Raw genomic sequence first — 25939 nt, 5'->3', positions numbered from 1 at the left:
CTTAAGTACACATTTTGCCCCATTTTATAACCTTTCTTGCCACAGTTGTTACATGAATCATTGCAGTTGTTAAGCTAGTAACATGGTTGTTAAGTGAATCTGGCTTGCTCATTGACTTTGCTTGTTGGAAGGTCGCAAAAGGGGATCACGTAAGCCCGGGATGCTGCGATCGTCATAAATACATGCCAGTTGCCAAGTGTCTGAATTTTGATCACATGACCATGGGGACTCTGCAATAGTCATAAGTGTGAAAAATGGCCATAAGTCACTTTTTGCAGTGCAGTTATAACTTTGAATGGTCACTAAATGAACGGTTGTAAGTCGAGAACTACCTGTATGCCTCCTATTTTCATTTGCTGACCTAGTAGATCTCACAATCAATCCATAAATGCTTGGGCATGTTTTGGGATCTTTTTTCTCCACAAAGTTATCAAGTTGATAAAACTAGAACATTAGTTCCTGTGCTAGTAGCTACTGTAGATTTAACCAACTTAAGTCCTGGTCTTAAAATAGTGCTGACAAACCTATAATGAGGTTTGTTTGGGCTTAGTCTCTTTGGAATCCTCGTGGTTGGTAGGCCATCCAGAAGCCCTCAGGATCACAGGCTGAAAGTTAGTAGTCAACTGGTAATATTGATGACTCTGCCCATTTTATAGTGTAAGGAAGGGCTGTCGAATTCAAGGCCCAGAAGCTGAATTCGGCCCATGAGGTGCTTAAATCTGGCCTGTAGGGCCGCCCTGGAAACAGCGAAGGACCGGCATGCAGTGCCTCTGCCAGTGAAAACGGAGCTTGGGAGGGCCGCTCCATTTTCACTGGCAGAGGATTGCAGGAGGCCATCGCAGCCTCCCAAGCTCCGTTTGGGCTTGGGCCACCACAGGCGCCCCCGACACGAGTGACGTCGAGCTGGCCATACCCACCCTGGCCATGCCCACCCAGTCCCCAAGGTCAAACACAACCCTGATGCGGCCTACAATGAAATTGAGTTTGACACTCCTGGTGTCTTCAAGAATTCCCTCCAACACCCACAAAATGAGGGTGGGGTGGGGGGAATGGAGATTTTGCCCTCAACCAGTCTGACTGCATTGTTGTGGTTTGCAAGCCCTCAGAATCAGATCCATTAAATGAATCATTAGTAAATGTCTCGTACAAGCAGAGCTTCTTGAACGAAACGTTCTCAATTATGGCCTTCTTAGCTACAGAATTCCCACACCAGAAACTTTTTGACACACCCTCCTCTTTTATTAATTTTAATCTTCTTCTGTGCTGCAATCGGGTCATTACTTTTTTAAAAAATGCTGGGTTTTTTTTCATTTTTCTGCTTAGCTCTTCTCTCAAATGCTTGCTTGTATTTCATTTTACTCTGCCTAAATTTGCTATTTTGAAGCCTGTTTTTTTTTTAACTTGAAGAGCTGTGTCTAGTGGGAGAGGAATGCATTTTAGAAATAAATAAATAAATCAAACTGACAAGCCTTCCTCACCCTCCCCTTCTCCATTCCTCCACATCTCTCTCTCTCTCTCTCTCTCTCTCTCTCTCTCTCTCTCTCTCTCTCTCTCAATCTGGAACTAATAGGATCGACTCTGTTTCATTAATTTCCTTTCATGTGTTCTGAGGGGATTTCCACCACACGTAACACATCTTACCCCACATTTATCATGGATTAAGAAATGCAGTGAGCTAATATGAACCGCCGATGCACTCTTCAAGCCAGACACAGGACAGGAGGCACTCGAGTCTGCCAAGGGGCTGGGGGGGCGGGGTTGTAGGAAAAGATTAAATAGCGCACCTCCCCCTCTGCCTCCTCCTCCTCCTCCCATACCCATATTCTTTTCCCTCATGCAAGGTCAGCCGTTTCATCGGCTTTAAAATTCACTTGTTGCCCCTTCTCTATGCGGCCAGCGGAAATTCTAATAATGTTCAGCAGCAGCCTGCAGAGCTGGTAGCAGAGTTGGACAGTGAGGAGGCTGGGGAGGACCACGGGCCAGTCCTGGACTCTGGGGAAGGCTGGGACAAGGGCTCTGTGTCGGAGGCAGAGAAAGGGCCATCTGGGAGGTACGTGTTGCCTCCGGAGCCTCCAGAGCCAGACCTCAGTGAGGCAGACGAACAGGGGGAGCCTGTTCCCAGTGTGTGCATGCGCAGAGCTGCCAGAAGGCAAGAACAGCTAAAACAAAAGGGATGACTCAGGAGTAGGTCTGGGCGATGATTGGCCCCTCCCATAAGACTTAAGAGAGGAGAAAGGCACATGAGCCTTTGCAGGAAGCAACATTTGTTCATTCAGTTCAGCTTAAAGCCTGAAGCTCTGTTTGATTCTGGACTCCATGTGGCTTTGCCAATTAGGTCTTTGGTAGCGTGTCAAGGGAGATAAAGGTGGGTGATTATCCTGAAAGACTTCTCCTGAAAGACTCTTTATAACTAATTGGGACTCATCTGTGAATGAAGAGAATTCACAGCTGTTGCAATAAAAGAGATTTTTGGGATTACTTGTGTGTTTTAATGACTCAGGAAGCCTAGGTCAGAACAAATGAGTTGAAGAGCAGTGAAGTGTTGAAATGATAGCTAAACATGAAAGAAGGGAAGAACTGGGCAATGATACCTATCCTAAATGACTTCCTTTATAGGATTGAACCAAAAGGATTCTTCTCTAAGAACCTTATTCTGGGCCAAGGATGAATAACATCCCTGGATCAGATGCCTTCTAACCACCAGTGGGTGGTACAAAGAGATACTTGAATTCCTTTATATGAAAAATGACAGGTAGTCCCAACTTATGACCACAATTGGAACCAGAATTTCCATTGCTAAAGAAGGTGATTTTTAAGTAAGTCATGCCCAATTTTATTACCTTTTTGCCTTTTTGCCATGGTTATTAAGTGAATCGCTGCAGTCATTAAATGAATCAGGCAATTGCTAAGTGAATTGGGTTTCCCCCATTGACTTTGCTTGTTGGAAGCTGGCTGGGAAGTTCTCAAATGGTGATCAGATGACCCCAGGATGCTGCAACTGTCAGAAATCCATGCTAGTTGCTAAGCGCTCAAATTTTAATCGCATGACCGTGAGGATGCTGCCATGGTTGTAAATGTGAGGACCAGTCATTTTTCGCATACTTAAGGCCAATCAAAATAAAAGCACCTATTAGCACATCCAGAGCTGCATTCTTCGTCTCTCTCTCTCTCTCTCTCTCTCTCCCTCCCTCTCTTCCCGCATGCCTATATACATACAATGCCATCAATAGGGTCTACTTTGTATACACGTTGTATAGGTTTATGCTGCATATCATCCACCTTTTAAATCCAATCACTATTCCTTTCACATTCTAAATTAGATGGGAAAAGTCTGCAAAGATCACATCCAGCATTTTTCTCCTAAATGATTTGAGACTTAATTGTCTCATGTAACTAATGCTAGCAAGTAATTCCGGGAACTGAAATTTAACTCAACATTTTTGGAGGGCTTTAGGTTGGGGAAGACCAGCCTAGTTTAAGTATAATCCACTTGTGGCCATTTGTGGCAGAGCAATAGCAACAGCAATGGCACTTAGACTTATATACCGCTTCACAGTGCTTTACAGCCTCTCTAAGAGGTTTACAGAGTGGGCATATTGCCCCCAACAATCTGGGCCCTCATTTTACCAACCTCAGAAGGATGGAAGGCTGATGGAAGGCTTGAGCGAGTGGGAATTGAACTACCAAACTGCTGGCAGTCAGCAGTCAGCTGAATTAACCTGCAGTACTGCATTCTAACCATTGCACCACCACAGCTCTTACAAGTAGAACATAGAGCAAGAGATAGCTCTATGTTGTACTGTTGTCAAACTATCTTTTCTAATGCAGTTTAACCCAATTTCATTATAGAGTCAAAATCTGAATTACAGTGTAGAGAAGTATGCTAAACACTGCTGATCACAGATTGGCATTTCTCTACTTTGGACTTGGCTGGCCTGAAGGACCTTTGATTTTGCAAAGGTTTTATCGTCATCAGCTCCTACTATAGGATTTACTTGTTTGCAAATCCATCTTGCAACATCAGAGCACATGACAAGACCTGCTGGATCGTAATCATAGGTCTGCCCAGCAGCCCCACTTTTAATTTATCCATAAGAGTTAGCAACCCATACCAGAAGCATAAGAACATGTTGGATCAGTGCTCCGTATCAGTTTATACAAGACTGCCACCTAGTGTCTTCAAACAAGTTTGTTATGAATAAATCATTAAACCTCTTACATAATTTTCTACAATCTAATTTCTTCTAGATATGTTGTGTTTCAACTTCCAGAATTATCACTGTGGATTCCAAGGAACCTGGAAAGTGTTAAGATAAGAAAGACTTGTGTGTTTAAAGAGGTACTCTATGTATCACATAATGGCTGAACTATTTATTTATTGAGAAACAGAGAGAAAGAGGAAGAGAAAGAGAAAGAGAAAGAGAAGGAGGAGGAGGAGGAGGAGGAGGAGGAGGAGGAGGAGGAGAGGGAGGAGGAGGAGAGGGAGGAGGAGGAGGAATGTTATAAAATATTTAATATGCTTTATGAAAAGGGCTCAGGTGAAGAAAAACATATGTTAAAGTTTAAGATGTCTCACAATGCTTCACCATGTTGGCTGCAGTAGATGACTATCTAGTTGATGAAATCTGTCTTTTATAAGCAAAATTATTTATGGTTGTAATCCTGAAACTCTTAACTATGTATAACTCAGACAGGATTGAATGCAACATCTAGGAATAAACATAGATAAAACTGCAATCCAAACATACTTTTTTCACTGTTAGAAATAGCAATTGTGTAGTCTTTCAGTTCTCCTACCTATTAGCAATACATTCATAAGTCTCACAAGGTTTGGATGGAATCACCAGATTTTATGGCAACTAGTTGGTCATCACCATTTTTTTGCAAATAAAAAAAGCTGAAGCAATAATTGTATGCTGTTTGGCGGATGTTACATATAGCAAGTTAGTGCTCTTTGAAACATGCAGAACTTTGGAGCATCAAACCTACCATAATTACATAAAGCAAGTCCAGGCAATCAGTGGAAACACTGGGGTTCACTTTTTAATCTAGAAGCAGGATCCAAACTTCTTCCATTTACTAGGCAAAACCCATTGGCATGTGCAAAAATGCCTAGAGTTGACTTACTGCTATCTCTGGAAACAGTCACAGGAAAGGGAGCTGTCTCTATATACACAGGCACATATATACACTCTGCCAGCTGTCTTTAAGCATTGATTTCCATGATGTTGGGCTCCCCCTGTTGCTCTCGGATAAGATGGGGCCCTGCAGTCCGAACCAAGCGAGTGGCGTTTGGGGCCCGTCCAGGTGAGCTGGGGGGCCTGGTGGGGGAGCTCTGTGTTCTGGAAGTGACCGGAGACCTGGCAGGGGAGCGATGGTGTCTACGGGCAGCCCAAACAGGCAGTCCAGGGGATCTTGCAGGAGGAGGTGGAGAACTGGAATAACTGGGTGGTAAAGGTTGAATAGCTTCTCTGGAGTCAGGGATGGATTCCACTTCAGCTTCAGGAGAATCCTTTGAAAAACAGGAAAATACAGGAAGCTGTAGTCAGAAATAAAAAATAGACTCCAACATCCTCATGCATGCTGACAACTGTTAGAAAAGCAGATTGAATTCATGCATTTATTAGTATTTAAGCAATTGCATATACCATTCATTTATGATCCAGATTCCCAAATTAACCTCTGAATTTTTACTATTAGCTTGCTTTAAGAGGAAAAGCGGTATGTAACCACTACTACAATATCATCTGTGGGTAATTGACAGTTGTCTATGGAAATTCTGAATTATCCAGGTCCCAAAGGTGCTTTTTCCAAAAGGCACAAAAGGACTTTCTTGCTTTGAAAATGTTTCTCTTCTCATCCAAGAATCTTCTTCAGTTCTGAAGAGAAATGCACTGAGAGCTGAAGAAGCTTCTTGGATGAGAAGCAAGACATTTTCAAAGCAAGGAAGTCTAGTTGCCTTTTGGAAAAAAAGCACCTTTGGGACATCATCTACAATTAGATTCTCTCTAGCCAACCCAACCCTTTGGAATAACCTTACACCTGGGTGAGGGGCCTCCATTCTTTTAGACTTTCAGGAGACTGTGAAAACCTGCCTCTCCCCACAAATGTTGGGCTGGGATGGGGCTGTCAGGAGGTCAGTAGTTTGGTTGGAAGTTGAAAAGGTATTTTTATTTTTATTCCATTGTTTTTATTGGTTGTTCTGAGCTGCTTACCAGATGAGATCACTAGCTGGTTCAGGCGGTCATATCAGTTCTTTAAATAAGTAAATAAATCAATTAAGAATTTGCTGGCCATAGGGAAATGGTTTGTTATATTATTAATATTGAATAACAGAATACCAGAATTGGAAGGAGCCTTGGAGGTCTTCTAATCCAACCCTCTGCTCTGCTCAAGCAGGAAACCCTACAACAGTTCAGAATGGTTGTCCAATCTCTTCTTTAAAACCTCCAAGGAAAACAAGGTTGTCTCCAATAGCAAAAAGAGATAAAGCCACAATCTTTTCCAGGTTCACATCAATCCTAGAAGACCTCACGTTATAATGTTGAATCTTTCAGTAGGCTTGCTGATATCATCTGTATGAAGGTTAACTGTTGACATGTGAGTTAAAGCAGTCCCCAAACCACACAGCATGCAATATACCGTACCTTGTCCTTCAGGATATACAAAGCCACTGGATTCTTGCGTTCATGTTCACTGCTTCTAGGAACAACCTCAACTGCATAACAAAGCAAAAATGGAAATTGATATTATTTCAGGGTCTTTTTAATGTGTAAAAACAACTCCTGTGAACAAGTTGGGAATGTGCCAGTGATAGGCAGCTTATAAGTACCGTGTTTCTCCGAAAATAAGACCCTGTCTTATATTTAAGAAGAGCCTTGGTGGCGCAGTGGACTAAGTGCTGTTAAAGTAGCACTTAGTTGCCAGCTGCCTGCAATTACTGCAAGTTCAAATCTCACCAGGCTCAAGGTTGACTCAGCCTTCCATCCTTTCGAGGTAGGTAAAATGAGGACCCGGTTTGTGGGGGCAATAAGCTGACTTTGTATTAAAAAAGAACATCGCTTAGGGGGGGCAAAAGCACTACTAAGCAGGTATATACAAAAGTATGAAGGCTATTGCTTAATGTATTGTAAGCCGCCCTGAGTCTCCAGAGAAGGGCGGCATATAAATCGAACCAATAAATAAATAAATAAATACATTTTTTTGAACCCTGAAATAAGTGCTTGGCCTTATTGCCATGCGTTTAAAAGCCCGATTGGGCTTATTATCAGGGGATGTTTTATTTTGGGGAAAACAGGATACCTTGTTGGTAAAAAGACCAAGTTCTATCATTGCATTAAGATCTCTGTTGTTATAGATCTTTCCCGCAACATCTTTGTCCATCTCTGTTAATATATATCTATGGTTGTGGCTGATTTGCATCTTTACTTACCAAGACTGAATCTGCAGTCAAGTAGCCTGCCTTGACCTCTGGCACTCTTGTTGACCCAATTTGATGTACTTGACTGGGTTACTTCAATTGAATTTGTCTAAAATAGCCTGTCTCTTCCTTTACTTTTTCAGCAGCATAAACCCCATATCTCCAAATTAAAGCAAGGTTCCATTTTTCATTCTCATTGATAAAAACCATCCTCTATACATTTGTGTAAACCTCATTAAGAAGTTCTGTAAATTAAGAATCCTTCTCACAACTATGCCGGATATTAGTAAGATGGGATGTCAATAATATGCTGACTAGGAGTTCTGGATATTGTGACCCCGCACATCTGGAGAGCATCAGATGGGAAAGGTTGTCATAGAAAGATCCCAGTGTAGTATGGGAGAATTATTTTACCATCGTGTTTTAAGCGTTCTTCGTTCTGGTCCAGGTATTCTGAGGAACTTTCCTTCTCTAGTTTCCTTTTGTTCCTACAATGAAAGAGAGCCCAAGAGCTTGTCTTAGTGATATTCCTTGCTTATGGTAAAGCCATCTTGATATTCTATGGATGAGATACCACATACAATGGACAGCTGGCATTTCAGTCTCAAATGCTACCTTCCAATGAAGCTGAGCAAAATGTGTCCCATGATGACCTGTGGGAAATGCCAGACTTGTATGCCGCACTCTTTCCAGATTTGTTCAGTGTTCCACCAACCAGAAAGAGCAACTAACAAGTCTTTTTCTTGATGAAGCAACATAAATTTGGGAAGAAATTACTACAAGGGGGGAAAAAATTAAGAAACTCTCTCATACACATATATGTTTTCTACTAGTACCCAATATCTGCTGATACATCCCCTACTGAAAACAAAACACTGGAGAAAAATTAGAAAAATCATGGTGCAGGGTACAGATGGCCAAGGCTCTTACCTAAAAGAGATGGCCTGTCTTTTGTATAAGAGCCTTTAGCCAACATTTTTGGAGTCTCATGAAGAAGGACTCATTAAGCTAAAATTGTACCGTAGGAATTAATGTATATACAAACTATGGATTCTTTTTAAGGACAACTCAAACACTATTTATCCAGGAATTATAGTATGCAGAGACTAACAGTCTATTCTGGATCAGCCAAGAGTGGGTCTAGTCTACCATGCTTTGCCATTCTCCAGAGATTTGAAGAAATGAATTGGATCTGGAGTTTGTAACAAAATCTCTATGCCTGTGTGACTGCAGAGACAGACAGTTCAGCATGTGGTCCTTGGTTGTGACTCTCCAGAACCCTACTTAGCACTGTCACCCATCCTACAAAACAGATGAGTTTTACACTAAACTGCTGCTGTCAGATACCAATCAAGATACAACAATAGAGTGTTGCCATCTATTATCCAGCTGTAATGAAGAGAAGATAATTGCTGATTTCTTCAGCTAACTTTAATTTCATTTTACAGTTCCTATTTTGAAATGTTAGGCTACCTCTCATTAACTGAAATATTATTATATAGAGCTCTGATCTTTAATCATCATAAAGGATTTTATTTCATCCAGAATTTCACTAGCATGCATTATCAGGAAGCAGTTTCACATCCATCTACTCTAATCCAAGGAAAAAGAAAACCTGTGGTAAATTATTTCTTTCCACGTCAGGATCTTAGGTTTGCTCCAGTTATATGTACAACCTTATAAAGAACCCAGCTGTACATATTTGAAGCTGCTGAAGAGATACACACAATGAGAAGTGACAAAGAGAGCAAGCAATGATGAAAATGACTTTCATTTGAACAGAAACAGTTTTGCAGAATGGATCTCTGAACCCCAGTTTCACTTCCCTTGATTGGCTGATCCTTCAATGTGATTAATAGGATTGATTTATTAAATATACCTTGGGCTGCACTGCTAAATGCCTTCTAAAAGCATGGATTGGTTTTCTTTGGATTGTTCCAAGGCAAATCGATAATTTCCCTTTGCGATTTTGCTGGGAAAAATGGAGAAATGGGTGCATCATTTTGAAAGTAGGATTTTTTCAGATCTCAAGTAAGTGGCTAGATTTGATACCACCCCAGTACCAGAGCCAGCACAGTTTCACCAAGGTTACAGTAAAGCAAAAATTAAACCATTTGCTATTAGGAAATGGCTTGTCTTAAAATGTGTCTCATTTCATTTGGGGGAAAAATTGAGGACATTGGTAATTGTAGATAATGAGCAGGTCTATATTTCCCAATAGAGACATTATGTAGATATAGATAATATGCATTCAGGTTCATACTTCTTGGATGGTTTCCAGCAGGCACAAACGGTCACTAAGGTACCCAGAAGGAAAATTCCCCCGGTGGACAGGATTATATAGAGGGAGCTCCTTCCTACGAAAAGACAAAAATTGAATTAGAGATGTGATTAATTAAATGAAAAGAGTAACACTTGAGATTCGCCTAAACCTCAAGGATTAAACTAAAAGGTTCTGGCTTTATGCTGAGTTTCTGATTTCTGAGAGGAAAGGTAACATTATCAGGAAGATGTTTAATGAAAGCTTCTGCTTTTATACTTGTACACATATTGTACATACACATATACACATATATTACGGAGACCTGGTTGGGCCCGGAGGGTGGCGTCCCTCTGGTTGAAATGTGCCCACCAGGCTTCAGAGCATTCCATCAGCCGAGGGCCCAGGGGAGGGGCGGGGGGGTGGCGGTTATTATTAACGAGGATCTGGATCCGAGGGAGACCACTGTGCCTCAGATAGCCGGATGTGAGTCCCTCCTTGTGAGGTGGGGCCGTGGGGTTCAGATGGGCTTGTTGCTTACGTACCTGGCTCCCTGCCGCGTGGCAACAGCCCTTCCTGAGCTACTCGACGTGATAGCCACGGTGGCAGTAGATACACCCAGGCTTTTAGTCATGGGTGATTTCAACTTGCCATCTGTCGGTGAAACGTCTGAGGTGGCTCGGGAGTTCATGGCTTCCATGACGGCCATGGACCTGACCCAGTTAGTTCATGGCCCTACTCACAGGGGAGGTCACACTCTGGATCTGATTTTTGTCTCTGGCCAGTGGTTGAGTGGTCTTGTTATAGGGGATATAGACATGGAACCCTTGTCATGGACTGACCACTCACTCCTTCGCCTAGATCTTCGAACCGCGACCCCTCGCCGCAGGGAGGCGGACCCAATTAGATGGATCCGCCCCAGGCGCCTGATGGATCCTGATAGGTTCCAGACGGAGCTTGGGCCATTTCCTGAGGATCTAGCACATGACTCGGCCGAGGACCTGGTAGCCGCCTGGGATCGGGCGGCTGGTGGGGCCTTGGACCGAGTTGTGCCTTTGCGGCCTCTGACCCGATGCCGATCCCGGGTGGCTCCTTGGTTTACTGAGGAGCTGAGGGAAATGAAGCGCCGGAAAAGACGCCTGGAGAGCGGTTGGAGGGCCAGTCTCGCTGAATCTGATCGAACACTGGTAAGGTCGCATATTAAGGCCTACCTAGTGGCGATAAAGACGGCAAAGTCTAACTACTTTTCCGCCTCTATTGCGTCATCAGGGAATCGTCCGGCCGCCCTGTTTAGGGTGACCCGCGCCCTGCTCCATCTGGGAGTGCGGGAGGATCCCTTAGAAGGCAGGGCGGAGGATTTCGGACAATACCTGTATGACAAAATCGCTCAGATCCGGGGGGATTTGGACTCTGACTGGGTAGATCAGGGCAGGGTGACGAGGAACAGTCTTGAGAATGTTATCTGGGAGGAGTTTGATGCTGTGACTCCCGATGATGTGGACAGGATTTTGGGGAGACTTAGTGCGGCCACATGTTTACTGGACCCGTGTCCCTCCTGGTTGGTACTGGCTTCCCGGGAGGTTACACGAGGCTGGCTCCAGGGCGTTATTAATGCTTCCTTGAGTGAGGGTCACTTCCCCGCTGCCCTGAAAGAGGCGGTGGTGAGGCCTCTCCTCAAGAAGCCGTCCCTGGATCCAGCAATATTGGCTAACTATCGTCCTGTCTCCAACCTTCGCTTCATTGCGAAGGTTGTTGAGAGTGTGGTCGCGCAACAGTTTCCACAATTCCTGGAGGAAACATCCTATCTGGATCCGTTCCAGTCAGGTTTCAGGTCTGGGCACAGCACGGAAACGGCATTGGTCGCGTTGGTCGATGATCTCTGGAGGGCTCGGGACAGGGGTTATTCCTCTGTTCTGGTCCTATTAGATCTCTCAGCGGCTTTTGATACCATCGACCATGGTATCATGCTGCACCGGCTGGAAGAGTTGGGGGTGGGAGGCACCGTGTTACGGTGGTTCTCCTCCTTTCTCTCCGACCGGTCGCAGTTTGTGTTGGCAGGGGGGCAGAGGTCGACCTCGAGGCCTCTCATTTGTGGAGTGCCGCAGGGATCGGTCCTCTCGCCCCTTCTGTTCAACATTTATGTGAAGCCACTGGGCGAGATCATCCGTGGCTTTGGGGTGAGATACCACCAGTACGCTGATGACACCCAGCTGTACATCTCCACCCCAGGCCACCCCAACGATGCCCTTGAAGTGATGTCCCAGTGCCTGGAGGCTGTGCGGATCTGGATGGGGAGGAACAGGCTCAGGCTCAACCCTTCCAAGACTGAGTGGCTGTGGCTCCCGGCATCCCGATATAGTCAGTTGACTCCATCACTGACTATTGGGGGCGAGTCTTTGGCCCCCACTGAAAGGGCTCGCAATCTGGGAGTCCTCCTGGATAGGCAGCTGTCTTTGGAGGAACATCTGACGGCTGTTACCAGGGGGACCTTTTATCAGGTTCGCCTGATTCGCCAGTTGCGGCCCTTTCTTGATCGGGATTCCCTGTGCACAGTCACTCACGCCCTCGTCACCTCTCGCCTTGACTACTGTAACGCTCTCTACATGGGGCTCCCCTTGAAGAGCACCCGGAGGCTCCAGCTGGTCCAGAATGCAGCAGCGCGGGTAGTGATGGGAGCAACATGGCGCTCCCATGTAACACCACTCCTGCGCGAGCTGCACTGGCTCCCGGTGGTCTTCCGGGTGCGCTTCAAGGTGTTGGTTATCACCTTTAAAGCGCTCCATGGCATAGGGCCTAGCTATCTCCGAGACCGCCTGCTGCTACCGATGACCTCCCATCGACCCGTGCGCTCCCACAGAGAGGGCCTCCTCAGGGTGCCATCAGCCAAACAATGTAGGCTGGTGGCCCCCAGGGGGAGGGCTTTCTCTGTGGGGGCTCCCACCCTCTGGAATCAGTTGCCCACGGAGATAAGAAGAATCCAGGACCTCAATGCCTTCCGTCGTTCCCTGAAAACCTATCTTTTTCAGCAAGCCGGGTTGGCTTAAGAAGAAATTTTTAAAATTTTTAAATCCTTTTAATTAGTCTGCGATTTTAATTTTTTGGGCCAAATTTTATATATATTTTTAAATGTTTTAATATTTGTATTCTATGTTTTTTATCTTGGCTGTACACCGCCCTGAGTCCTCAGGGAGAAGGGCGGTATATAAATTCGAAATTAAATTAAATTAAATTAAATTAAACTGCAGGCTGGAATCGCTGAGAACTAAAATCCCTTCCTTCCTTCCTTCCTTCCTTCCTTCCTTCCTTCCTTCCTTCCTTCCTTCCTTCCTTCCTCCCTCCCTCCCTCCCTCCCTCCCTCCCTTCCTAAGACTATTATAAGCTGTTATTTTTTCAAAATAGTGCCTTAGCACCTTAATATTACATAGCAAGGGGTAGCCAAAAATAACGTGTTTCCTTGAAGAACTGGAAGTTCCCACCATGCAAGAATCGAGGGCCATCTGGCTACAGTCTGTACAACTGTGGCCTTACCCTTGATTTATAACTACCTCCTGAGTTTTATTTAGAGGCAATATTTCACGCTCTTGTTTTAGAGAATCCATGGAGACGTGGCTGCCTTCTTTGGCATTACCTGCCAATTCTAGCTTAGTAGCCAACAAAATATCTCCATTCTTCTGCGCTCCCTTTTATTTTGTAGGATACTGTCAAGGAAGGGGGAAGGGTCATGCCTGGGTCAGGTCAAGTTTCTGAACCAAAATAATGTTTTATTTTAGATATTATTCTCCATATTCTTGTAGGGGAAATAGTAAGTACCTAACTCTGGCGCAACAATAAGAACAGAAAGTTATGGAACTTCCGGTTGATGTCGCAGTGGGAACAGACTGGAAAATAGAAAGCTCTGATGAGCCATACAAAATCCAGCTGGATGAACCGCTGCCAGGAGGCTTTCGAGCCATAGCCATCTTGTAGGGATGGTGAAGAAAGGTGAGGCATTTTGTGGACCATGAGGAATTGGCAATTTCCTCGCTGAAACAGAAACAGCTCTCCTGAAGCAGTAGTGGGGGTGGCGACCATCTTATGGTGGCCCCCTAGAAGCTGGGACAACCAAACCGAAGAATTGTGCAGGAGTAGCGATTGGATGGTGTACTAGAACTGGGTGAGATAAATGCCAATTTATACTAAGAAAAATTAAAATTGAAGTTTTAAAAGAATTTCTGAGCTTTGACTAGCAGCTATTTGGCATTTGGGGAAAAAAACATACACATGGAAAAAGAGAAGGTGTGGACTGTAGTATAAAGAAACTAAGAGAAAGTCTTGTTTTTGGAAAATTGGGAAAAGCAAAAGATTTTTAAAAGGAAAAAATGATTTTAGGAAGAAAACAATAATTTATAAGAGAACTTTTAAAAATCATTGGACATTTTGACAAACAATTGGATAAAATAGCCTGCATTGTAACGGAGTAGAAACGGAGAGTGCCATCTACTGGAGGAAAGAAAAAGCACTATAACATTCTATTCAAGTAGACAAAAGAGAAGAAATAGCAGCTGGAAATTTTGACTTTGGCTGTATTGAAGAAGATAATTAGGACACTGTGAGAATATTTAAGGAGTCACTGTGTTTTACATCTGGGTGGTTGTTTTATTTCCCTTCTCTTCTGGAAGATAGTTTTATAACTGGATTTGACTGTTGCTGAATTGGGACAATAATTAATAATTGAGAAGAACATTTTAACTTTAAAAAACAAAGGAATAATTGAAGAAGGAAAGAAGAAAAGAAGAGGAGATATAAGAAAATTATACAGACAAAATTTTGGCTAAGTGCATAGATTGGGGAAGTATTAGTAACCTTTTAAATTGTCATAAAATGGAGTTGCAGATGTATGAAGAGCTACTTTTGATGTTTAAAAGCATGTGTGAATCTTTAACAGGCAAAAAGAAATGGAAAATTCATTTAAATATACAGAAAAAGAAAATGAAGAGAAGTTGGAAGAGGGAAATTTAAATGAGAAACAAGAAATTAACAATGTTGAAGAAAAAATATTAAAAAATAGAAATCAAATAGAGAGCATTATAGAAATGGTTGGGAATGTAAAAAGAGCTGAGAGGAAAGGGGGAAAACTCCCCCTAAAAAATAAACAGGCAAAAGGAAAGAAGGGGAAAACCTGGAAGAGACAAGTGAAAGCTTTGGTGAAGGATGTTCAAACACAACAAAAAAAGATAAATGGAACCCAGAAGTTGAAATGTAACATATATAAAAAAATAAAAAAGAGAATTGAGAGGTTAGAGCGAGATAAAGGGTCATGCAAAACATTATTAGAAAAGGGAATGCTAAAAAAGATTTAGAGATGATAGTTAAAGATGAAGGATGATGGGGTAAAAGTTGGCAAATATAAATGAGGTAGATCAATAAATGGGAATGGAAAAGTAGACAGTATAATAATAATAATAATAATTGTATTTTTGATAGTTTTTAAAATTAGCATGGAATTTTAATTGTTATTGAATTGAATTGAATTGAATTTATTAAATTTTTATACTGCCCTTCTCCCAGAGGGACTCAGGGCGGTGAACAGCCAGGATTAAAATACATACAATATGAAAATTAAAATAATTTAAAACATAATTAAATCCATTTGGCTTCCCCAATTTAAAACCCTTTACCCATAAAACAATTAAAAATTTTAAGCCAGCCCGGCTTGCTGAAAGAAGAAGGTCTTCAGAGCCCGGCAGAAAGTATGGCGGTTCGGGATCAATCGTATTCCTGGGGGTAGCTCATTCCAGAGGGCGGGTGCCCCCACAGAGAAGGCTTTCCGCCTGGGGGTCGCCAGTCGACATTGCTTGACCAACAGAACCCTGAGGAGACACTCTCTGTGGGACCGTATTGGTCGGTGGGAGGTTGTCAGTGGCAGAAGGTGGTCTTGTAGGTACCCAGACCTTAAGCCATGGAGCGCTTTAAAGATGAGTACCAATACTTTGATGCGCACGTGAGGAGTTAGACCAAGCTGTATCTCAGAATTCCAAGTAAAACACAATTCAGCCAGAAAACATATCTTTTGACACAGAGCTCAGAGTTGCAAAAGGAACACATATTCATATTCCTCAGAGTCTGAAAAGCCCAAAACACATTCAATTTTCAAAGTCAAGCATTCCCTGAAGAGTTAGACCAAGCTATATCTCAGAATTCCAAGTAAAACAAAATTCAGCCAGAAAACGTAACAGTTGACACAGAGCTCAGATTTGCAAAGGAAACACATATTGATGATTCTCAGAGTCTGAAAAGCCCAAAACATTCAATTTTCAAAGGCAAGCATTCCCTGAAGAGTTAGACGAAGCTGTATCTCAAAATTAGTGTAAGGACTCAATTTCAGCCAGAAAACTTAACTGTTGAGCTCTGTGTCAAAAAATATCTTTTCTGGCTGAATTGAATTCTACTTGTAATTTTGAGATACAGCGTGGTCTAACTCTTCAGGGAAAGCTTCCTTTGAAAATTGAATGTGTTTTGGGCTTTTCAGACTCTGAGAAACATGAATATGTGTTTCTTTTGCAAATCTGAGTTCTGTGAAAAGCCCAAAACACATTCAATTTTCAACAGAGAACTTACCCTGAGGAGTTAGACCAAGCTGTATCTCAGAATTCCAAGTAAAACACAATTCAGCCAGAAAACATATTTTTGACATAGAGCTCAGAGTTGCAAAAGAAACACATATTCATGTATCTCAAAATTGGTGGTTGGACTCAATTCAGCCAGAAAACGTAATTTTTGACACAGAGCTCAGATTTGCAAAGGAAACACATATTCATGATTCTCAGAGTCTGAAAAGCCCAAAACACGTTCAATTTTCAAAGGCAAGCATTCCCTGAAGACCAACCTGTATATCCCAATTGGTGAAAGGACTCAATTTCAGCCAGAAAACTTAACTGTTGGCACAGAGCTCAGATTTGGAAAAGAATTGGTCTGAGATCACAGATCTGAGCTCTGTGTCAAAAAATATGTTTTCTGGCTGAATTGACTTCTACTTGTAATTTTGAGGAACAGCTTGGTTTTACTCCTCAGGAAAAGTTCGCCTTTGAAAATCGAATGTGTTTTGGACTTTTCAGACTGTGGGAAACAGAAATATGTGTTTCTTTTGCAAATCTGAGCTCTGTGAAAAGCCCAAAACACATTCAATTTTCAACAGAGAACTTACCCTGAGGAGTTAGACCAAGCTGTATCTCAGAATTCCAAGTAAAACACAATTCAGCCAGAAAACATATTTTTGACATAGAGCTCAGAGTTGCAAAAGAAACACATATTCATATTCCCCACTGTCTGAAAAGCCCAAAATACATTCAATTTTCAAAGGCGAGCTTCCTTGAGGAGTTAGACCAAGCTGTATCTCAGAATTCCAAGTAAAACACAATTCAGGCAGAAAACATATCTTTTGACATAGAGGTCAGAGTTGCAAAAGAAACACATATTCATATTCCTCAGAGTCTGAAAAGCCCAAAACACATTTAATTTTCAAAGACAAGCATTCCCAGAAGAGTTAGACCAAGATGTATCTCAGAATTGGTGTAAGGACTCAATTTCACCCAGAAAACTTAACGGTTGGCACAGAGCTCAGATTTGGAAAAGAATTGGTCTGAGATCACAGATCTGAGCTCTGTGTCAAAAAATATGTTTTCTGGCTGAATTGACTTCTACTTGTAATTTTGAGGTACAGCTTGGTCTAACTCCTCAGGGAAAGCTTGCCTTTGAAAATTGAATGTGTTTTGGGCTTTTCACAGAGCTCAGATTTGCAAAAGAAACACATATTTCTGTTCCCCACAGTCTGAAAAGCCCAAAACACATTCAATTTTCAACAGCGAGCTTACTTGAGGAGTTAGACCAAGCTGTATCTCAGAATTCCAAGTAAAACACAATTCAGCCAGAAAACTTAACTGTTGGCACAGAGCTCAGATTTGGAAAAGAATTGGTCTGAGATCACAGATCTGAGCTCTGTGTCAAAAAATATGTTTTCTGGCTGAATTGAGTTCTACCAAGCTGTATCTCAGAATTCCAAGTAAAATACAATTCAGCCAGAAAACATATCTTTTGACACAGAGCTCAGAGTTGCAAAAGAAACACATATTCATATTCCTCAGAGTCTGAAAAGCCCAAAACACATTTAATTTTCAAAGGCAAGCTTTCCCTGAAGAGTTAGACCAAGCTGTATCTCCGTATTGGTGTAAGGACTCAATTCAGCCAGAAAAAATAACTATTGACACAGAGCTAAGATTTGCAAGGGAGACACATATTCATGATTCTCACAGTCTGAGAAGCCCAAAACACATTCAATTTTCAAAGGCAAGCATTCCCTGAGGAGTTAGACCAAGCTGTATATCAGAATTCCAAGTAAAACACAATTCAGCCAGAAAACTTAACTGTTTGCACAGAGCTCAGATTTGGAAAAGAATTGATCTGAGATCACAGATCTGAGCTCTCTGTCAAAAAATATGTTTTCTGGCTGAATTGAGTTCTACCAAGCTGTATCTCAGAATTCCAAGTAAAATACAATTCAGCCAGAAAACATATCTTTTGAAACAGAGCGCAGAGTTGCAAAATAAACACATATTTATATTCCTGAGTCTGAAACAGCTTGGTCTAACTCTTCAGGGATTGCTTGCCTTTGAAAATTGAATGTGTTTTGGGCTTTTCAGACTGTGAGAATCATGAATATGTGTTTCCTTTGCAAATCTTAGCTCTGTGTCAATAGTTATTTTTTCTGGCTGAATTGAGTCCTTACACAAATACGGAGATACAGCTTGGTCTAACGCTTCAGGGAAAGCTCACCTTTGAAAATTGAATGTGTTTTGGGCTTTTCAGACAGTGTGGAATATGAATCTGTGTTTCATTTGCAAATCTTAGCTCTGTGTCAAAAGTTACGTTTTCTGGCTGAATTGAGTCCAACCACCAATTTTGAGATACATCTTGGTCTAACTCTTCAGGGATTGCTTGCCTTTGAAAATTGAATGTGTTTTGGGCTTTTCAGACTGTGATCTGAGCTCTCTGTCAAAAAATATGTTTTCTGGCTGAATTGAGTTCTAGCAAGCTGTATCTCAGAATTCCAAGGAAAATACAATTCAGCCAGAAAACATATCTTTTGAAACAGAGCTCAGAGTTGCAAAATAAACACATATTCATATTCCTCAGAGTCTGAAAAGCCCAAAACACATTTAATTTTCAAAGTCAAGCATTCCCTGAAGAGTTAGACCAAGCTTTATCTCCGTATTGGTGTAAGGACTCAATTCAGCCAGAAAACAAAACTATTGACACAGAGCTAAGATTTGCAAGGGAGACACATATTCACGATTCTCACAGTCTGAGAAGCCCAAAACACATTCAATTTTCAAAGGCAAGCATTCCATGAAGAGTTCGACCAAGCTGTATATCAGAATTCCAAGTAAAACACAATTCAGCCAGAAAACATTATCTTTTGACACAGAGCTCAGAGTTGCTAAAGAAACACATATTTATATTCCTGAGTCTGAAAAGCCCCAAACACATTTAATTTTAAAAGGCAAGCTTTCCCTGAAGCGTTAGACCAAGCTGTATATCCCAATTGGTGAAAGGACTCAATTCAGCCAGAAAACGTAACTGTTGACAAAGAGCTCAGATTTGCAAAAGGAAACACATATTCATGATTCTCACAGTCTGAAAAGCCCAAAACACATTCAATTTTCAAAGGCAAGCAATCCCTGAAGAGTTAGACCAAGATGTATCTCAGAATTGGTATAAGGACTCAACTTCAGCCAGAAAACTTAACTGTTGGCACAGAGCTCAGATTTGGGAAAGAATTGGTCTGAGATCACAGATCTGAGCTCTCTGTCAAAAAATATGTTTTCTGGCTGAATTGAGTTCTACCAAGCTGTATCTCAGAATTCCAAGTAAAATACAATTCAGCCAGAAAACATATCTTTTGAAACAGAGCGCAGAGTTGCAAAATAAACACATATTTATATTCCTGAGTCTGAAACAGCTTGGTCTAACTCTTCAGGGATTGCTTGCCTTTGAAAATTGAATGTGTTTTGGGGCTTTTCAGACTGTGAGAATCATGAATATGTGTTTCCTTTGCAAATCTTAGCTCTGTGTCAATAGTTATTTTTTCTGGCTGAATTGAGTCCCTTACACAAATACGGAGATACAGCTTGGTCTAACGCTTCAGGGAAAGCTCACCTTTGAAATTGAATGTGTTTTGGGCTTTTCAGACAGTGTGGAATATGAATCTGTGTTTTCATTTGCCAAATCTTAGCTCTGTGTCAAAAGTTACGTTTTCTGGCTGAATTGAGTCCAACCACCAATTTTGAGATACATCTTGGTCTAACTCTTCAGGGATTGCTTGCCTTTGAAAATTGAATGTGTTTTGGGCTTTTCAGACTGTGATCTGAGCTCTCTGTCAAAAAATATGTTTTCTGGCTGAATTGAGTTCTAGCAAGCTGTATCTCAGAATTCCAAGGAAAATACAATTCAGCCAGAAAACATATCTTTTGAAACAGAGCTCAGAGTTGCAAAATAAACACATATTCATATTCCTCAGAGTCTGAAAAGCCCAAAACACATTTAATTTTCAAAGTCAAGCATTCCCTGAAGAGTTAGACCAAGCTTTATCTCCGTATTGGTGTAAGGACTCAATTCAGCCAGAAAACAAAACTATTGACACAGAGCTAAGATTTGCAAGGGAGACACATATTCACGATTCTCACAGTCTGAGAAGCCCAAAACACATTCAATTTTCAAAGGCAAGCATTCCATGAAGAGTTCGACCAAGCTGTATATCAGAATTCCAAGTAAAACACAATTCAGCCAGAAAACATTATCTTTTGACACAGAGCTCAGAGTTGCTAAAGAAACACATATTTATATTCCTGAGTCTGAAAAGCCCCAAACACATTTAATTTTAAAAGGCAAGCTTTCCCTGAAGCGTTAGACCAAGCTGTATATCCCAATTGGTGAAAGGACTCAATTCAGCCAGAAAACGTAACTGTTGACAAAGAGCTCAGATTTGCAAAAGGAAACACATATTCATGATTCTCACAGTCTGAAAAGCCCAAAACACATTCAATTTTCAAAGGCAAGCAATCCCTGAAGAGTTAGACCAAGATGTATCTCAGAATTGGTATAAGGACTCAACTTCAGCCAGAAAACTTAACTGTTGGCACAGAGCTCAGATTTGGGAAAGAATTGGTCTGAGATCACAGATCTGAGCTCTCTGTCAAAAAATATGTTTTCTGGCTGAATTGAGTTCTACCAAGCTGTATCTCAGAATTCCAAGTAAAATAAAATTCAACCAGAAAATGTATCTTTCGACACAGAGCTCAGAGTTGCAAAAGAAACACATATTCATATTCCTCAGAGTCTGAAAAGCCCAAAACACATTTAATTTTCAAAGGCAAGCATTCCCTGAAGAGTTAGACCAAGCTGTATCTCCGTATTGGTGTAAGGACTCAATTCAGCCAGAAAACATAACTATTGACAAAGAGCTAAGATTTGCAAGGGAGACACATATTCATGATTCTCACAGTCTGAGAAGCCCAAAACACATTCAATTTTCAAAGGCAAGCATTCCCTGAAGAGTTAGACCAAGATGTATCTCAGAATTGGTGTAAGGACTCAACTTCACCCAGAAAACTTAACGGTTGGCACAGAGCTCAGATTTGGAAAAGAATTGGTCTGAGATCACAGATCTGAGCTCTGTGTCAAAAAATATGTTTTCTGGCTGAATTGACTTCTACTTGTAATTTTGAGGTACAGCTTGGTCTAACTCCTCAGGGAAAGCTTGCCTTTGAAAATTGAATGTGTTTTGGGCTTTTCACAGAGCTCAGATTTGCAAAAGAAACACATATTTCTGTTCCCCACATTCTGAAAAGCCCAAAACACATTCAATTTTCAACAGCGAGCTTACTTGAGGAGTTAGACCAAGCTGTATCTCAGAATTCCAAGTAAAACACAATTCAGCCAGAAAACTTAACTGTTGGCACAGAGCTCAGATTTGGAAAAGAATTGGTCTGAGATCACAGATCTGAGCTCTGTGTCAAAAAATATGTTTTCTGGCTGAATTGAGTTCTACCAAGCTGTATCTCAGAATTCCAAGTAAAATACAATTCAGCCAGAAAACATATCTTTTGACACAGAGCTCAGAGTTGCAAAAGAAACACATATTCATATTCCTCACAGTCTGAGAAGCCCAAAACACATTCAATTTTCAAAGGCAAGCATTCCCTGAGGAGTTAGACCAACCTGTATATCAGAATTCCAAGTAAAACACAATTCAGCCAGAAAACTTAACTGTTTGCACAGAGCTCAGATTTGGAAAAGAATTGATCTGAGATCACAGATCTGAGCTCTCTGTCAAAAAATATGTTTTCTGGCTGAATTGAGTTCTACCAAGCTGTATCTCAGAATTCCAAGTAAAATACAATTCAGCCAGAAAACATATCTTTTGAAACAGAGCGCAGAGTTGCAAAATAAACACATATTTATATTCCTGAGTCTGAAACAGCTTGGTCTAACTCTTCAGGGATTGCTTGCCTTTGAAAATTGAATGTGTTTTGGGCTTTTCAGACTGTGAGAATCATGAATATGTGTTTCCTTTGCAAATCTTAGCTCTGTGTCAATAGTTATTTTTTCTGGCTGAATTGAGTCCTTACACAAATACGGAGATACAGCTTGGTCTAACGCTTCAGGGAAAGCTCACCTTTGAAAATTGAATGTGTTTTGGGCTTTTCAGACAGTGTGGAATATGAATCTGTGTTTCATTTGCAAATCTTAGCTCTGTGTCAAAAGTTACGTTTTCTGGCTGAATTGAGTCCAACCACCAATTTTGAGATACATCTTGGTCTAACTCTTCAGGGATTGCTTGCCTTTGAAAATTGAATGTGTTTTGGGCTTTTCAGACTGTGATCTGAGCTCTCTGTCAAAAAATATGTTTTCTGGCTGAATTGAGTTCTAGCAAGCTGTATCTCAGAATTCCAAGGAAAATACAATTCAGCCAGAAAACATATCTTTTGACACAGAGCTCAGAGTTGCAAAAGAAACACATATTCATATTCCTCAGAGTCTGAAAAGCCCAAAACACATTTAATTTTCAAAGGCAAGCATTCCCTGAAGAGTTAGACCAAGCTGTATCTCCGTATTGGTGTAAGGACTCAATTCAGCCAGAAAACATAACTATTGACAAAGAGCTAAGATTTGCAAGGGAGACACATATTCATGATTCTCACAGTCTGAGAAGCCCAAAACACATTCAATTTTCAAAGGCAAGCATTCCCTGAAGAGTTAGACCAAGATGTATCTCAGAATTGGTGTAAGGACTCAACTTCACCCAGAAAACTTAACGGTTGGCACAGAGCTCAGATTTGGAAAAGAATTGGTCTGAGATCACAGATCTGAGCTCTGTGTCAAAAAATATGTTTTCTGGCTGAATTGACTTCTACTTGTAATTTTGAGGTACAGCTTGGTCTAACTCCTCAGGGAAAGCTTGCCTTTGAAAATTGAATGTGTTTTGGGCTTTTCACAGAGCTCAGATTTGCAAAAGAAACACATATTTCTGTTCCCCACAGTCTGAAAAGCCCAAAACACATTCAATTTTCAACAGCGAGCTTACTTGAGGAGTTAGACCAAGCTGTATCTCAGAATTCCAAGTAAAACACAATTCAGCCAGAAAACTTAACTGTTGGCACAGAGCTCAGATTTGGAAAAGAATTGGTCTGAGATCACAGATCTGAGCTCTGTGTCAAAAAATATGTTTTCTGGCTGAATTGAGTTCTACCAAGCTGTACCTCAGAATTCCAAGTAAAATACAATTCAGCCAGAAAACATATCTTTTGACACAGAGCTCAGAGTTGCAAAAGAAACACATATTCATATTCCTCACAGTCTGAGAAGCCCAAAACACATTCAATTTTCAAAGGCAAGCATTCCCTGAGGAGTTAGACCAACCTGTATATCAGAATTCCAAGTAAAACACAATTCAGCCAGAAAACTTAACTGTTTGCACAGAGCTCAGATTTGGAAAAGAATTGATCTGAGATCACAGATCTGAGCTCTCTGTCAAAAAATATGTTTTCTGGCTGAATTGAGTTCTACCAAGCTGTATCTCAGAATTCCAAGTAAAATACAATTCAGCCAGAAAACATATCTTTTGAAACAGAGCTCAGAGTTGCAAAATAAACACATATTTATATTCCTGAGTCTGAAACAGCTTGGTCTAACTCTTCAGGGATTGCTTGCCTTTGAAAATTGAATGTGTTTTGGGCTTTTCAGACTGTGAGAATCATGAATATGTGTTTCCTTTGCAAATCTTAGCTCTGTGTCAATAGTTATTTTTTTCTGGCTGAATTGAGTCCTTACACAAATACGGAGATACAGCTTGGTCTAACGCTTCAGGGAAAGCTCACCTTTGAAAATTGAATGTGTTTTGGGCTTTTCAGACAGTGTGGAATATGAATCTGTGTTTCATTTGCAAATCTTAGCTCTGTGTCAAAAGTTACGTTTTCTGGCTGAATTGAGTCCAACCACCAATTTTGAGATACATCTTGGTCTAACTCTTCAGGGATTGCTTGCCTTTGAAAATTGAATGTGTTTTGGGCTTTTCAGACTGTGATCTGAGCTCTCTGTCAAAAAATATGTTTTCTGGCTGAATTGAGTTCTAGCAAGCTGTATCTCAGAATTCCAAGGAAAATACAATTCAGCCAGAAAACATATCTTTTGAAACAGAGCTCAGAGTTGCAAAATAAACACATATTCATATTCCTCAGAGTCTGAAAAGCCCAAAACACATTTAATTTTCAAAGGCAAGCATTCCCTGAAGAGTTAGACCAAGCTTTATCTCCGTATTGGTGTAAGGACTCAATTCAGCCAGAAAACAAAACTATTGACACAGAGCTAAGATTTGCAAGGGAGACACATATTCACGATTCTCACAGTCTGAGAAGCCCAAAACACATTCAATTTTCAAAGGCAAGCATTCCATGAAGAGTTCGACCAAGCTGTATATCAGAATTCCAAGTAAAACACAATTCAGCCAGAAAACATTATCTTTTGACACAGAGCTCAGAGTTGCTAAAGAAACACATATTTATATTAATGAGTCTGAAAAGCCCCAAACACATTTAATTTTAAAAGGCAAGCTTTCCCTGAAGCGTTAGACCAAGCTGTATATCCCAATTGGTGAAAGGACTCAATTCAGCCAGAAAACGTAACTGTTGACAAAGAGCTCAGATTTGCAAAAGGAAACACATATTCATGATTCTCACAGTCTGAAAAGCCCAAAACACATTCAATTTTCAAAGGCAAGCAATCCCTGAAGAGTTAGACCAAGATGTATCTCAGAATTGGTATAAGGACTCAACTTCAGCCAGAAAACTTAACTGTTGGCACAGAGCTCAGATTTGGGAAAGAATTGGTCTGAGATCACAGATCTGAGCTCTCTGTCAAAAAATATGTTTTCTGGCTGAATTGAGTTCTACCAAGCTGTATCTCAGAATTCCAAGTAAAATTAAAATTCAACCAGAAAATGTATCTTTCGACACAGAGCTCAGAGTTGCAAAAGAAACACATATTCATATTCCTCAGAGTCTGAAAAGCCCAAAACACATTTAATTTTCAAAGGCAAGCATTCCCTGAAGAGTTAGACCAAGCTGTATCTCCGTATTGGTGTAAGGACTCAATTCAGCCAGAAAACATAACTATTGACAAAGAGCTAAGATTTGCAAGGGAGACACATATTCATGATTCTCACAGTCTGAGAAGCCCAAAACACATTCAATTTTCAAAGGCAAGCATTCCCTGAAGAGTTAGACCAAGCTGTATCTCAGAATTCCAAGTAAACCACAATTCAGCCAGAAAACGTATCTTTCGACACAGAGCTCAGAGTTGCAAAAGAAACACATATTCATATTCCTCAGAGTCTGAAAAGCCCAAAACACATTTAATTTTCAAAGGCAAGCATTCCCTGAAGAGTTAGACCAAGCTGTATCTCCGTATTGGTGTAAGGACTCAATTCAGCCAGAAAACATAAATATTGACAACGAGCTAAGATTTGCAAGGGAAACACATATTCATGATTCTCACAGTCTGAGAAGCCCAAAACACATTCAATTTTCAAAGGCAAGCATTCCCTGAAGAGTTAGACCAAGCTGTATCTCAGAATTGGTGTAAGGACTCAGCTTCAAGCAGAAAACTTAACTGTTGGCACAGAGCTCAGATTTGGGAAAGAATTGGTCTGAGATCACAGATCTGAGTTC

General features: G+C 41.1%; 1 protein-coding gene across 1 annotated transcript in view; it reads right to left on the bottom strand.

Moving 5' to 3' along the window:
• Positions 1-5205: 5205 nt before the first annotated feature.
• HEPACAM (hepatic and glial cell adhesion molecule) overlaps positions 5206-25939 on the bottom strand; it is a 333685-nt gene continuing 312951 nt past the window's right edge. Inside the window, exons 4-7 of the mRNA XM_070952470.1 lie at positions 9684-9777; positions 7835-7908; positions 6648-6718; positions 5206-5512 (exon numbers count right to left, since the gene is read on the bottom strand). Of these exons, the coding sequence (XP_070808571.1) occupies positions 5207-5512; positions 6648-6718; positions 7835-7908; positions 9684-9777 (545 nt within the window). The 3' untranslated portion in view covers position 5206. The remainder of the gene's footprint in view (positions 5513-6647; positions 6719-7834; positions 7909-9683; positions 9778-25939) is intronic.

Source organism: Pituophis catenifer, unplaced genomic scaffold (genome assembly GCF_029215685.1).
Source record: "Pituophis catenifer annectens isolate HBS135680 unplaced genomic scaffold, rPitCat1.0.hap2 SCAF_12, whole genome shotgun sequence".
In the NCBI taxonomy this organism is placed as follows: domain Eukaryota; kingdom Metazoa; phylum Chordata; class Lepidosauria; order Squamata; family Colubridae; genus Pituophis; species Pituophis catenifer.
This window is presented reverse-complemented; position numbering and strand designations above follow the sequence as displayed.